Source organism: Doryrhamphus excisus, linkage group LG2 (genome assembly GCF_037039965.1).
Source record: "Doryrhamphus excisus strain RoL-2023G ecotype Guam linkage group LG2, RoL_Dexc_Guam_v1.1, whole genome shotgun sequence".
NCBI lineage: Eukaryota > Metazoa > Chordata > Actinopteri > Syngnathiformes > Syngnathidae > Doryrhamphus > Doryrhamphus excisus.
The window spans coordinates 14546871-14563467 of NC_136358.1; the positions used below are offsets into that span (position 1 = coordinate 14546871).

Below are 16597 nucleotides of genomic sequence, written 5' to 3' on the forward strand. Positions count from 1 at the left end.
CTCTAAATGTTAAAAACAATCAATATTTATCTTTTTTTGCAAACTGTACTCCTATCACTGTCGTCTGCTTCTACAGACTTTATTCCATTTATTGTTTTGACTTGTCAACAAAATGTCACGTGAAACCCAAAGGAAATGTTTCACCCACTTAATACTGATTGACGTTTGATGAAGGGATAGGCAGTACTTTCATCTCTGCAAACACTGCTTGTGCAAACACTGAACAACATACACCCTGCTGCATTTAAGCAGGGAATTTTCCATAATACAAGCCTCAAGCTTACCATGCTAATATGTGTTCCCTGAAACTGTAGACCAGGGGTCTCAAACTCAATTTACTTGGGGGCCACTGGAGCTAGGGTCTGGGCGAGGCTGGGCCGCATCAGGTTTTCAAAAAAAAAACAAACAAAAAACGCATTTATTAAAAACAGAAAAATGAATAAACTTTGCTTTTGTTCCAATTTTCTACAAGAAAAGCTCTGATAAAACATTTTTCTACACAAAATAAGATGAAAAATAAATAAACAAATCAAGAATAAAGAAAATCAATCAATCAGTAATAAATAAATATAATAATAATACTAAAACACCAAATAATAAAAACTTAAGAAACCACATATAGTTGGTGGGTAGACAAATTATTTTTTTCAGATTAAAATTAACAAACATTATTAGAGCCCTGTAGACATGACAAAACACGACTATAGTCACATTTATTCTCTTTTTATTTACAACATATTGCGCAACTGCAGGGTCTTGAGACACACGCTAACTCGCAAACTAGAGAGCTAGCGACTTAAACGGTAGCCTTCAAGTTATTTCCTTTAAACTTAAATAGCCAAAAACTTACCACTTCCACACGGATAGGGAGGATAACTATTAACAGTTATTTAACCTTTAACATGAACATTAATCAAACGTAATAATTTTTTCTGGGTACATGATACCATACAGCATCCATATCAAACTTGCACGGACCGCACTAACATTAAACTTAATATCAAGGCTTGGGCCTCAAACTAGTGTCCTGTGGGCCACATTTGGCCCACGGGCTGCGTGTTTGAGACCGCTGCTGTAGACCAAACCTGTCAACCCTCCATTTTTTTCCTGTAGTCCTCCCATTGATATAGTTTCCTATTTGCCCATATTGCCCATATAACCTTCATTAAATAATGTTATTTAAAATGATGGTTTTGCATCCACACACTGCAAATGTAAATCTCTGTCACATATCGATCTGACATACTATATAGCTGCATATTAACTGGCCTAAACGAAGCATGTACCAAGCATGGGCCGCAGGTTGAAGACAGGACAGTGCTTCACAATTTTTAGCTATCACGTCGCCTTACTTATTACTAACATCATTTACACACATTCTTAAGGTTGTGCAATGACATAATTGGTACTTTATAACTGCTATAACCTACAATGTCCAAGGACAAACTCCTGTTGACTGAATTGATAAAGAAAGGATTGCATAACGGTCAAACAACTACAATCTAATCTTCTTTAGATTGAGTGTTTTCTGTCAGATTCCCTTTAACTATCTTGTGGCCCCACTGGACTTCATAGCATTGATTTCACATCTTCTCTCGCTGTTTCGGCTACATAACAACGACAGAAAATATGTATCTAGTTGGTGCGTAATTTGCATAAAGAGTGGAAAAGGAACGACTGTACTTCCTGGTCTCAAGCTGACCGATCCGCTCTCTATTATCTATTAAAGGCAGCTCACTCCTCCTCCAATCTATGGGATGGGATTGCATTGACCTTATTCGCCCGCAAAGAGCTCACTTAATAGCCCTCTTTTTGAAGACAAGACTGACAACTATCACTCCGAGCAACGTTGGGGGGCGCCCACTGAGCACTGTTCATCCACAGCTAAAAGCACAAAAGGATTTGTGGAAGTGTGTGTGACAACACCATGGTCGACTATTCCTGTCTGTTTATATGTGGTTCCTAGCAGCAGGGAGCTCGCTTGGTTTTGATTGAGAACACCGAGGTGGCAGCAATCAGCAAGACAAAGCTATATCGAAGGAACCTTTTCAAGCTGCCTTGAATGGATGTCTTCATTCGGTGCACCGGACTTGTCTTACATTTGGAGTGTGTTCATGTGAGTTTTGTAAGTCTTGCAGGCTAAAATAGTGGTGTGTAATCTGGTTGAGTCAAGGCAGTAAAGATTTATGCACTGTGAGGAAATTGCAATCGACCTCCATGCTTCTGTTGTTCTTTTGCTTCTGCTGGTTGAGTACACATGTCGTCATGCAGGTGCTGTGCCACATGGGACAAATTGCATTGTGTGTGTTTTAAGAGCGCTCACAAAACCTACCTTGGTCATACATCAAACTGTTGAGTTGTGGTGAGAAAACGGTTTGATAAAATCAGATGGAAAGACAAAGTCATAGCTCGGGGTCAAGGGCCACACATGGACACGCACACATGGACACACACACATGGACCCACACATGGTCACCCACATGGAGACACACACATGAAACACCCTGCTTGTGCACAGCACTTTAAGGGAAGTGGTGGTAGGTGTGTGCAGTTGTCTTACTCTCAAGGTCACACAGATGTGCTTTATTTTAAAATGCATGAAGAGCTATGCAAGGACATGCTTTTTACATTAGCAGCTAAAACGTTGACTCCCCTGACTCATATAGCATGTTTTACAAATTACTGTAGCATGACTGTGCTTGTATCCCAGGTAAAACAAAATCAATATTATATTCTGGGTATTCTATGCACTTTTTTTTCCATTTCAGGATGAGTGGCACAATTTGAGGCCTGTTGCCGTTATGGGCGTGATAGCGCTACACAATGAGTTGGTCAGAGAACACGCTTAAAAGTCAAATTAAAATAAATGGGGAAAAAAGCTAATTTTATTTTAATTAAAATTGCCTATCCCAGCTGATTAATCTAATGGTAATGGTTTAATTTCATTTGAACATGCATCAGGTTACAATTGAGTGCATCACATAATCAGTTCACAGTTCCACATGGTTGGTTGATTTTTAAAATGAAACATAAAAAAAGTCTCCAATAAACAACAATACTAAAAAAATGTTGACAAAATCAGAAATAATATATATAATAAAACAGGTCAACACAATTTGATTAAGTTCCAGAAACAAGAATGAAAAGCATGCTTTTTAGCTCATTTGAGGCTGCTGATTAAAAAAAATGACACTGGCTTTGAATTTTTTTCATGCATAAATTAATGTAAAACTGTGAAGATTCAGTGATGGATGAGGTATAAAAAATGAAGCCCAGAAGAGGAAATAAATGATTTGGAACACAATTTTATGATAACACCTTCCTTCTTTTAGATGAGACGGAAGTGTTCAGCACCTGAAGATCAAACTCTAGCAGTAGTCTGCTATCATAAGGACATTCCATCTTCCCTGATACCTTTTTTCCATCACTTGGAGAAATCTTGTCTTTTGACAACTGCGCTAAGACTGCCAAAGAAGTGAAACTCACCCAGATTTAATATCACTCCTGCTTCTTGTGAAATGAACCGGTGAACCAATGCAAATTGAGGAGTTCCAGCAACAATCTGGTTTTCACAGTTGCAAATCTAGCCTGCAGAAGGCAGATTAGAAACTGATTTGCTTTGCTTTTTGTGTATGCTATATGGCATTTTTAATCTTTTTAGAGGTAGTGAGCATAAGATGACCAAAAATGAAGGTCTGTATTAAAAAAAAAGAACACCAGATTCAAAATCAGCACCCCAAAATGAACCAAGGAAAGTTTCAAAAATAGTGTAGAGCAGTGTAAACATTTTGATGCAACAATTCACTATTCATAATTGACTTTTGCTATTACACACCATTACCTCATTGCCATGAACATGACATGAATCATATTCCACATGATTGACCATACATGCCAATCCCTATCTGTATGCATGTAAACGCCTCCAAGCATACAGACAAGCATTAGGAATGTTGCACGTCAAACCGCTGGTGACATTTCAGCATGTGGAAACTTCGATCACATTGAGAAGCTCTGACATTTTTCACTGATGTAGATTAGCTCCCATAGGATGGAAAGGCATTAGAAAAGACATCAAACCATAATTTTTCATGACATTTCGGTGGTGAAACAGGTCCTTTGCCCCTTTTTAAATCACAAATGAATGATTCCGTGCCTGTCAAAAGAGCTTTTCCGATCAAAAGCCTGACTCTTGATTTGGCCGGTTTGACATGTGTGATGACTTCATGGACACGAAATCGGGCTTGCACCTTTTTTTTTTCTTTACAGTGAGCAGCAGAATGGAGAGAGAGAAAGTGGCCTCATGAAGTCATCTTCATCCCCCTCACATAAATGTCTGAATTCCTCCACGGATGCTGTCTAAGTCTTTCTGTCTTTCATGGGGAACCACTCCTGGCCTCAGACTGCATAGCCAAGCATGCAGTCATTTGGATTCCTCTTAAATTACCTGACATCCTTATGAACAAAAAGCAACACTCATAATAATCATAACAAATGATATTATTTATAATAACATGTAAAACACCTGAGGTATTTGGCCAGTGATGTGCTGATGACCCAAGGCCAGTTGAACTAAACTGCATTGAAAGCTGTGACAAAGGCAGTTAAGGTGAAATGCCATTGGTGCAGATGTACATGACGGATGTGTAGTTTGTTGCACATGTGAACTCCTGTGTGTGTGCCGAGATGTTCTCTTGGCTCTCCCAGCCCTTGTCAGGAAGAATTAGGGCAGCCCTCTTGGAGAAGCAGAGAGAAAACACAAGCTGCTGATGCTCCCCTGCAGTGTGTGTACGTGTGGTTGTGCAAGCGTGTGTTTTTCTTTACGCTCTGTAGCCGATGAGTTGGTCATCAAATAGGGGAGGTCGATGGAAAAAAAAAAAAGCGAACACGATGATTGTGAAATAAAAAAAAAAAAAGTCGGTACTTTTTAGAGCATCTGAGCATGCCCAGTTTGGGCTCTGCATCTCCAAGAATTCCTTCTTTGTTGCTAAGCACGGTGATGATGCAGCAAAGACTAACTGAAGTGTACCCGCCTGTGACATGGAACTGTATCACACATGCCAGTAGAGTACAGAGTTTGGAACATTGTGTAAGATGTGCTGTGATAACAGTGTGTACTTTGAAATGATCATCCATGTAAGTGCACTATTTTTAAACAAGGGACACAATTGGATGTGTGTATGATTATTTTCTGCTCTGGTTCCTTGAGTGGCAGCCAAGAAATTAGAGGACGAAAGTCCCATGTCACATATAAGGACATTTTTTTCATTGTTGTGAGAGCTGTGTTAATTAATGTCATACTTGATGGTGAATATGCTATTATCACTTTGCTTGATCTGGGATTGTGATAATGTGCTTTCCACCTCTGATAAAAGATATATTGTCATGTATCATGCTGTAGGCCAGGCCATTTATCCATATTTGTTCATCAGAAGGTTGAAAAAAAATAAGCCATCCCATTCTGATACTGAATTTGGATATCTCCCAATTCAATGAATGAGTGTGAAATAAAGGTTTGTTCCACTGGATAGTCATCAAATTGTGTTACTGAACTGGTTCAGTAACACGCTGTATGTGTGTAACTGTTTTTAGTTCAGTGAGGTGCCACCGTCTCCGTGGACTTATTCTTTTCAGGTCACGGTCAAAGTAACGGAGAGGGAGACAGACAAGGAAATAGAGAGAGAAAATCAGTGAATATGAAGTATAAAGATAGAAAAATGGAGGCCGTTCTACCGTCTCTGAGAAAATCCCTTTTTCCCGTGAGGTAGGGAGCAGGAGAGGAAGAGGCAAGAGGTTTGGTGCTGTCGCGTCGTCAAGGTAACACGCCTTCAGTGGCACGACCCCTCAAGCCTTGTCCAGAAGGCAATCTGAATGTGTTTATTCATTTAAACATCGGAGGCTTCCTCATCTGGGGTGGAATGCTGGACAGAGAAACTAAACAAGAGATATGAAAAAGGTTGCTGAAAGATCATAGTAGAAATGTGAAATGCCGCCACATGATAACTGCCAGTCACATCAGTCAAGTCAGTAAGTTGCCATGGTAACTGTCCTGCTGTTATCGTGTGGCGTTGCAGTTGGGAGACACACTCAATTTATTATCCACCAATTATTTCTCATAATTAATGAGTTGTCATATGATTTTGAAGACCCTCCCTTAGCACGCCACTGTCTTGTCTGTCATTTATGTAACACCGTTTTTCTTTTTTTTTTTCTTTTTTTTAATTCTCTGGGCCCTTTCACACGGGGGAAGGAAGTGTCTGTCAGAGTTATGGCGGAAATGTGCCGAGGGGATTACGCCGGGGTAATTTGTTCTACAGAATACATCACTGTGTTCATAAGACATTCAAAAGTAGTTAATGACATACAGTAGATTAGGAATATGCACCTTGATGGATTGCCTATGTTATACGCATGAGGACAGTTACTTGGAGATTTTGATTGCTTGAATGTTCATAATCAACACCATGCAACCAGCTTTAATTTAGGTTGCTTCCTGAATGGACCGTCAATAATAACACAACACTCCAGCTGTTGACCTGTTAAGTTTATTGTTTGCATGAATTATTGCGTTAATAATTCCCATCATCTCCTCTTCAAGCACCCAACATTTGAATTTACTTTGAGTTTTGTTCATTTGAAACACCTACAGTGTCTATCATAGCATAGTTTGATGCATTTGTGTTTTCCTAAACCTGCAAACCACCCAACAATGCTTATTTGACTGGGTTTCATAGCTCATTAGCAAGTGGTTGTTTTAATATCCATAATTTCCCTTGCAAATTGAATTGATGTACAATAGCACAGATCTGCATATAGATTGGGCAGTGTTAGAGAATGTTTGTTCTATTTTGCTAATTTCGTGAGCGACTAATCACCGAGAGATGCTCATAGTTTTGCTCTTTCTCGATCTGGAAACTGTATAAATGAGTGGTTGAAAAGGGCAATTGCATGTATTTGTGCAGAATATTTAGCATCTGACATTTGGACATGATTGTACACTGGTCTGGTGTTTGCTGTTTTTGGAGTTTAAAGCCAAAAAGTAGTTCCCTTTATCAGTAATAGTATGCTTTCTTTCCGCACAGTAAATACACACAACAAACAAGCCGGGATGAAACTGGAACTATACTTAGAATGACAGCGTATTTTGGGTGGAAAAAAAATCGGTAACTATTTGAGTAGGGAACCTTTTATCCCTGCAGACCCGTCTGAATCGGATGGCAGCTTTTAACTTTCCGCTAGCTGCCTGGAGATAAAAAAAAAAAAACAGGTAAGGAATGAGAGGAAAAGCAGAGTGAGAGGGCAATGAATCATTCACGTTATGCTCTGAGGTGGAAATCCTGAATATGTGACTTACACACACACACACACACACACACACTGACAGGGGTAGCCCAGGAGCCCATTTGGAGTGCCACCATGTGTGATGCACTTTGAGCAGCAGACACTCGCACACCGTGGAGCCTCAAATACCCTCTCCGGGGGGAAAAGCGTACTTTAACTTGTGGCCCTAAACCTTTTCCCGCTAAGGCGAGAGGCCAAATGGTTATCAGTTTTGCTGAATAATTTGGCTTTCCTGTCACCAAAAGCCACATTTCTGCCAAGCGACGCAGTTTATCTGAGCTTGCCACAGTATGGTTTGGAGCAGTAATCTCTGAAAGAGGTTGAATGGTGATAGCTATTTTATTAGCGATTATTCAAACTCTAACAGCTGTATTTGTAGTTCAGCTTTTTGGCGTATGGCTGTTTAAACCATTTGTTAGTCTAAATCACCAAATGATTAGTATCATTTACCAGTACAAATAAATACACACAATTTGGTATTTAAATGGTATTTTTTTTCTCAATCCACAATCTTTATGTGAGACATGAACAGACCAATATTGTCCCATTTACCAAATATGACCTGCATATTAACCGAGCTACAGTGACATTGTTATTGAAGGCGCTAAAACCGAATAACTACTTTTCTGGCGTAGTGACATAGTGACTTCCGAGAGGTAATAACGGGGACACTCCAAAACAATGCCGCAGGTCATCCGGTCTGTACTGACTGGGAAACAAGAGCAACAACTACAAATAGACAACCAAATTCATTTATTTATTCATTCATTTTCTACCGCTTATCCTCACGAGGGTCGCGGGGTGCTGGAGCCTATCCCAGCTGTTGTCAGGCGAGAGGCGGGGTACACCCTGGACTGGTCGCCAGCCAATCACAGGGCACATATTGTCAAACAACCATTCACACTCACATTCATACCTATGGACAATTTGGAGTCACCAATTAACCTAGCATGTTTTTGGAATGCCCTGAGAAAACCCACGCATGCACAGGGAGAACATGCAAACCCCACACAGAGATGGCCAAGAGTGGGATATACAGTGCATCCGGAAAGTATTCACAGCGCTTCACTTTTTCTACATTTTGTCATGTTACAGCCTCATTCCAAATTGTATTAAATTAATCTCTTACCTCAAAATTCTACACAAAATACTCCATTATGACAATGTGAAAAAAAATTTTTTTGGACTTTTTTTGAATTTATTAAAAATAGAAAACAAAAAAAATCACATTTACATAAGTATTCACAGCCTTTGCCATGAAGCTCAAAATTGAGCTCAGGTGCATCTTTTTTCCACTGATCATCCTTGAGATCTTTCTACAGCTTAATTGGAGTCCACCTGCAGTAAATTCAGTTGATTGGACATGATTTGGAAATATAATAACCGTCTATATAAGGTCCCACAGTTGACTGTGCATGTCAGAGCACAAACACCAAGCATGAAGTCAAAAGAACTGTCTGTAGACCTGCGAGACAGGATTGTCTTGAGGCACAAATCTGGGGAAGGATACAGAAAAATTTCTGCTGCTTTGAAGGTCCCAATGAGCACAGTGGCCTCCATTATTCGTAAATGGAAGACGTTTGGAACCACCAGGACTCTTCCTAGAGCTGGCCGGCCTTCTAAACTGAGCGATCTGGGAAGAAGGGCCTTAGTCAGGGAGGTGACCAAGGCCCTGATGGTCACTCTGTCAGAGCTACAGCGTTCCTCTGTGGAGAGAGGAGAGCCTTCCAGAAGGACAACCATCTCTGCAGCCATCCACCAATCAGACCTGTATGGTAGAGTGGCCAGACGAAAGCCACTCCTTAGTAAAAGGAACATGGCAGCTCGTCTGGAATTTGCCAAAAAGCACCTGAATGACTCTCAGACCATGAGAAACAAAATTCTCTGGTCTGATGGCTTTCGTCTGGCCACTCTACCATACAGGCCTGATTGGTGGATTGCTGCAGAGATGGTTGTCCTTTTGGAAGGCTCTCCTCTCTCCACAGAGGAACGCTGTAGCTCTGACAGAGTGACCATCGGGGCCTTGGTCACCTCCCTGACTAAGGCCCTTCTTCCCCGATCGCTCAGTTTAGAAGGCCGGCCAGCTCTAGGAAGAGTCCTGGTGGTTCCAAACGTCTTCCATTTACGAATAATGGAGGCCACTGTGCTCATTGGGACCTTCAAAGCAGCAGACATTTTTCTGTATCCTTCCCCAGATTTGTGCCTCAAGACAATCCTGTCTCGCAGGTCTACAGACAGTTCTTTTGACTTCATGCTTGGTGTTTGTGCTCTGACATGCACAGTCAACTGTGGGACCTTATATAGACAGTTATTATATTTCCAAATCATGTCCAATCAACTGAATTTACTGCAGGTGGACTCCAATTAAGCTGTAGAAAGATCTCAAGGATGATCAGTGGAAAAAAGATGCACCTGAGCTCAATTTTGAGCTTCATGGCAAAGGCTGTGAATACTTATGTAAATGTGATTTTTTTGTTTTCTATTTTTAATAAATTCAAAACAACAAAAAAAACTTTTTTCACATTGTCATAATGGAGTATTTTGTGTAGAATTTTGAGGTAAGAGATTAATTTAATTCAGTTTGGAATGAGGCTGTAACATGACAAAATGTAGAAAAAGTGAAGCGCTGTGAATACTTTCCAGATGCACTGTAACTTGGGTTTCCTAGCTGTGAGGTCTGCTCGTTAACCACTCGACTGCCGTGCAGCCCCGACAACCAAATTATCTGTAAAATTGTTTTTTTCTTTTTTTCTGTAAAATATTTAACCCGGGGCTGCACGGCGGATGAGTGGTTAGCGTGCAGGCCACACAGCTAGGAGACCTGAGTTCGATTCCCCCCTCTGCCATCTCTGTGTGGAGTTTGCATGTTCTCCCCGTGCATGCGTGGGTTTGTCTATATGTGCCCTGTAATTGGCTGACGACCAGTCCAGGGTGTACCCCGCCTCTCGCCAGCTGGGATAGGCTCCAGCACCCCGCGACCCTAGTGAGGATAAGCGGTACAAAATTAAGACGATGAGGATCAATATTTAACCTGCATTCCGTATTTTGTTGTACACAGCTGGATGGACTGTGTACTGCATGCAGCGGTGATTTGAAACTCCATGTATCGCAATCAATATCATGGTGACCGACTCGAGGGATCGTTGTTCACGTGGCTAACGATTCTTTGCTTGTTGTGATGCTGTCTCTTGGAGCAATGTTCTCCTCGCCATATCCACCAAGCCTTTCCATCGGTGGTTAAACTGTGTGCCACTCAGTGCAACAGAATCACTCAATATCGGTCGACATAGTTCGACCAAGCCATACCGGTCCTGATTCTCTTGACCCACTGTCTGCTCCAACGTTTCACTCTCTCTACTTGCCCGCTCAGCTTCGAAAACCAGTAACAGGCATTTCTCCCCATAATAGAGACACAATCAGGACAGAAAAAGGTGGAATGCGGCAGCGTCAGATATAGATATTGGTCCTCATCAAAGCCTGTTATGCTCTGCATTGATTCAACCTCGTTGAAGATCCCCCGCTTATAGCATGCTATTCGAGAGTCTTGAGTTCCTTCTTCATGATGATCATTATTCATCATTCATCATTATTCATCTCCTTTCTCAAATTGGAGATAATCATTAGAACTCACATCCGTGTACTTATCAGGCCAGTTGATTTTACAATTCCTCTTTTTGCCCTTCCAGTTCCAAGTTGTTTACCTTCATCTGGGATGGTCAGACGCCTCCGGCTCAAAATGTTCCATTGACTAACAAGATAATTGGATACATTCATTATAAAAACAATGTTTGCTTTTTTCCCAAAGCAAAATAAATATTGTATTTATTGGGTCTTTTTGTGTCTGTGACTAACAAATATATGTTCTCCAATCAAGCATAAACAAATATGGATTATACGGTATTTCTCACACCTTGCAGTGGCGTTTCACAGGCGTACTGTAAACAGAGGGTGATGGTAATGGTGCATGGCGTATGGAATACACAAGTGTAGTGTTAAAATTCACTCACTGCCAAAAGCAAATGATAAATAGCTAAACTGGGAATTCTGTCTTCTTCCTCCACAGAAACCTGCTGGACAGAGACACCTTCTCCAAATCAGACCCAAGTAAGACCGGGGACATGTTCAAAATGTAATATAGTGGTGGGATGCAATACATAAAACATCACACAATCGGTACAAAACATGTCAGCACATTTGCAGCAACACGGAACATAAATGACAAGGTGATGACGTGGGGGGCCAAGGATGACAGTCATTAACGCAATGATGACGAGTGGGAGGAACATACATTAAGCTCTTACAATGAGGTGCACATGTGGAAAAAGAACATCGAGAAAATTGAGGGACACTTGCTGCTTTCAAGGAAAAAAAAAACCAACATCTCCAAAACTACAAACAATTCACATATTCCTGTATCTGTAACGAGGGGAAAATAACCATTTCAGCCTCTGCTGATTTTGAAAGGGCTCAAGGCCATGTAGAGCGAGGTGAGGAGGTCGGCTGCATTGAGACTTCTATCTTCGCCTATAATCTTTTGGTGCTGATATTCTCCTACAGTAGGCTGACATCATAAAAGCGCATACGTGGTTCATAAATCAAATATAGAGGAAATTTCCGATACGTAGATGATGCTGGTATTGGAATCAGATATCCATCGGCCCCATCCGTACCCTGGAGTGGCCCAGCCCAGTACATTCGAACTTTCATTCATTCATTCATTCATTCATTTTCGCATATCCTCACGAGGGTCGCGGGGAGTGCTGGAGCCTATCCCAGCTGCCTTTGGGCAAGAGGTTGGGTACACCCTGGACTGGTCGGCACATATAGACAAACAACCATTCACACTCACATTCATACCTATGGACAATTTGGAGTCGCCAATTAACCTAGCATGTTTTTGGAATGTGGGAGGAAACCGGAGTACCCGGAGAAAACCCACGCATGCACGGGGAGAACATGCAAACTCCACACAGAGATGGCCGAGGTTGCGCGCTAACCACTCGACCACTGTGCAGCCATATTCAAACTTACTACAAGAAATATATATTTCTGCTTTTGAGTATGCAGTTATGTTTGTTGTCAGGTAGCAATTTGGCCATGTTTAGCTACTACTTCACTATCATTGAGTGTATAGCCATATCTCAACAGGCATCTGAAACTTTTTTGCTTCAGTATTGGAGGGTATTGGATCAAATAATCATTTCCCTCTATCAAGTATGAATTAATTTGTAAACTTTAAGTCCGGAATGTTCATGTTTTTTTGGGGGTGTAAACTTACAAAGCCGTGTTTGCTTAATGACAAATACACAAGTTCAGTCCTTCCATTTATCTGAAAGAACATGAAAGAATGAGCTCTATTAGTTTACCTTTGAAATAATAAAACTGAAAATGGCATAATGTCATGAGAAGGTTTTGATTGAGGCTTTGTTTTTTAATTTTACTCGGACTTTGATGTTTTCGTAGTGATGGTGTAGTCGGATGTAACTGGGGTCTTTGATGATGATGATGATAATATAATAACGTGTGCCTCTAATGTGTTTTTCAGTTTGCGTTCTCTACACACAAGGCATGGGCAACAAGGAGTGGAGAGAGGTGAGTGCGCTTCCGTTTCCGAGCGCGTTTCTTCATACTCATCACAGACACTTCATTAGGTACACCTGCGCTGCTTCTTTCGACCAGGGGCGCCCAAACTTTTTTCCGTCTGAGAAAGCGCACAGCAGAAAGTACTGGATTCATAAATGCAAATGAGGTGGTAAATATCACAGCCCGATCATTTGCAGTTATTCATCGCTCTGAAGAGTCCATCGCCTGCACGTATGGTTAATAGGCCAAGCTAAATGCCAAACCAGAACCTACCTGACCCTCATTGACATGATGTGTCAGCTGCTGTGCATTCATTATTTTAAGTCTTCATATCATAGTCCAGCCATTCTCTTTCCTCCTGTCACAGTCACTCCATTAATACCATGTCAAAACACGTACTTTTAGTCTTCTTTATTTCAATGAAGCTGGGTTTGTGATATTCATTGTGTTATTTGTGTGTGTCTGGGTTTATTTGCAGTTTGGGAGAACAGAGGTGATTGACAACACACTTAATCCGGACTTTGTGCGCAAATTCATTTTGGACTACTTCTTTGAAGAGCGGCAGAACCTTCGATTTGACTTGTAAGTAAGGTCTATTGTGTGTTTCTTCCCAGAGGTGCACCCAATTCATTTACCGCCACTAAAATCTCAAGGCTTAGCTCTTGAATCCAGTTATTTCCCCAGGTATCAGCTCAAAGAAGCGTGCATCCACGTTAAAAGTATTGAAGATTGATTTCTCTTTTCACCAACACCATCATTGTCTTTTTTTTTGTCTCATGCCCCTCAGATGCTCTACTGCTGACGTTACGTATCCACATCCCACTGTGTGTGAATATGGACAAAGCTCCATGGTTACGTCTTAACCATTGTCATATGCACTTCATTGCATGAGTCATACACTGCTATCTGTGAGACAGTTAGACTTTGGACAAATTAATTCAGCAGACTTGCTTGTAGGTGATCCTCCCTCTCATATTGCATACTTCATTGAATTAGGAGAGCATTTCGGCGGGTTTATTATATTAGACAGAGACTAATTATATTCTAATCTATGAGCCGAGGAGCCATGCAGATAAACCCGCTGGGATACATTACACTTTGCAAGGATAGCTTTGGTGTATCTGTAATTATCTTGCATGGAAGGCAAGAAACATTTTGGCAAAATCAGCTAAATTGGTGAGGTGCATCACTGACAATGGTGAAAGTAATTGCAGTAAATAATAATATTTGTAGTTGCTGCTGTTGAGGATTGTTTTGGCCCGTGTCTCTGATTACTCAGTAACCACCATACCACATTGCCTGCAATAATAGAGGAGAGAAGCATTTCGGATCAAATCTTATTGTTCAATTTGTATTGATTGGACCAGTCTCTTGTTGCTCTATTTCTCCCCTCTATCCTCCAGTAATAGCGCTGAACATGGGAGAGGCAATAAAAAGTATTAGAAAAAAGATTAAAGTTTCTCTGCGTAAGGTGTCCCAGTGGCTGTACTTGGGTTTGTTTATATATAGTTGATATATGCGTATCCGTTTCTACATGTGTTTACCTCGGTGGTCACATGAGCCATTTGTGTTTTTATCCAGCCTCATGGGAGGCCGAGAAGCAACTTGATGTCTTTTTTGTTGTACTGTATATTCCCATATACCCACTTTTATGGCGATATGTGCCATGTAACACCGGTTACCATAACAACAATGGTTCCATGAACAGTAGGTGACATATAGAGGCAGACAGGTTTTCTCTGGGGACGGAGAAGCATTTAACCCTTTTGTAGACGGCCTCAAACATACATACTTATTTGCTAAAAACAAATGTTTTATACTGTTCGAAAATTCAAAATGCATATACCGTTAATGCTCTTTTATATACGTATACCTAAACGCAAAGAAGACGAGGCATTGGGGGGCTGTTTGACTTACAGTAGATGCCTTGCTCATTAACGAGCATGCACAGACCCAATATTTTGCGTATAAAAATGTTGTTGCCCTCTCTAAACAGGCAGTTTTTTTTCTCACACACATCTCATTCAGTAGAAGTCTGTAATTTTATAGATACAGTGCGTGATGATACAGGCAAAACATGTACCACTGTTAATTAGCTAATGATGTTTTTTCCTCAAGTATTGAAAGTATTGTTGAATGATCCTTGAAAGATGATCCTTGAAAGCACCATAGTTGGGACATAAAGGTTAGTTTGGCAGCCGAAGCAGCAAATGTTGATCAGAAATCAGAGGATAATGTCAATAAATGATAGCAGGAGTTGTTGGTGTAGCTATTTCCCGCAGTTTTTGGCCAGTCGCTGGTGGTTTTTGCATAAACCCCACAAAAATGAGACTCTACTGTGTTAATTGGAAAACTCATCTTTTTAACTTTAATGAGAAAAGTGAAGGTATATTGCCGATATACTGTACTTTTATTTCGCCCTTTGTATGTGTTGAGAGGGTGCCATTGTCTTCATCATTCTTCATTTTTCTTCTTATTGGAGGTTTCAAATGAAACACACAGTAGCTGAAGGGATGTGCAATTAGATTGATGGGAACGAATCACATAAACGGCTACAAAATGTACTGTGTTATACACTGACTCAACATGCTGTGTAAACATGCAAAGTTTGCGGCGTTTTGCTATAATTGTCAAGTGGTTAGGTGAAGGTGAGAGCATACAGTATTTCATTCAGGATTTATCTAAAATCCTAATTGCAGCACGCATCATCCTGAACGTTCTTGTAAAGCGACCTGCTACAAAATATGACTGTACAAATGGCATCCTCCTCGGTGATGGCTGAGAAATGATCTCAGATTGCTGAGTGAATGGCCTCTTTGATTGCCACCAATTCTTGAGAGTAGCCGCTGTACTTTCTGGGGGGCTATTGCGGAGGACAATTTTCTCTCGACTGGTATTGTGCAAGTAAGTGTGGTGGTGAACAGCTAAAACAAAGGCCAAATAAATACACTACTGATCCAAATTTTAAGGCATGTTGAAAAATGCAAGAAATTACATGAATCTTACGGAGGTTCTTAGTATCTTAGTGGAGCCAGTGATGCCAGTGTTTCCAGGAGGCTTGTGGGAATGTTGCGTTATGTGGTGAATATGGCTCCACTGTCTGGAACTGATGTCCATTTTTATAAACTTCCCTTGACATCCATTTCCAAATGTTCTCAACTGGATTTAGACCAGGGGAAGATGTAAGATGGACCAAAACAGTGACGTTATTCCTCTGGAAGAAGTCCTTTTGTGTCCATTGGGAACTGCTGCATTGTCCTGTTGAAAAGCCAGTCAATACCACAGAAACGAGAGCCTTCAGTTATGAGAGATGTCCCCTGCAACATCTCTATATAGATAGCTGCCGTTTGACGCCCCTGCACAACCTTGAGCTCATTCTATTGAAGGAAAAAGCACCCCAGATCATGATGGCACCCCGTCCACTGTGTAGTGTGGAAAACATCTCAGATGGGATCGCCTTATCATGCCAGTAACATTGGACACCATCAGGACCAGCAAGGTTACATCAGAGAATAAAAGTTTGTGTGTGCTTTCCAAATGGGAAATTCTGTGGCATTGAAGGAGATGAGGCTTTGAAAATGTTTTTTGATACCCTTCTTTCTTAGATACCATCTGATGGTTATTGGACGGCACCTGGCACCAGTAACAACCTTCAATTGGTCCCTTCTTTTGA

General features: G+C 40.9%; 1 protein-coding gene across 4 annotated transcripts in view; it reads left to right on the plus strand.

Annotated features, from left to right (window-relative positions):
- LOC131131891 (copine-8) overlaps window positions 1-16597 on the plus strand; it is a 65490-nt gene that overhangs the window by 8554 nt on the left and 40339 nt on the right. For 3 of the 4 annotated variants that reach the window (XM_058076900.2, XM_058076902.2, XM_058076904.2), the window contains exons 2-4: window positions 11405-11445; window positions 12887-12933; window positions 13403-13506. In XM_058076900.2, the coding sequence (XP_057932883.1) occupies window positions 11405-11445; window positions 12887-12933; window positions 13403-13506 (192 nt within the window). Of the gene's footprint in view, window positions 1-11404; window positions 11446-12886; window positions 12934-13402; window positions 13507-16597 lie in introns of those variants that run through there. The other variant, XM_058076901.2, reaches the window with a different exon arrangement.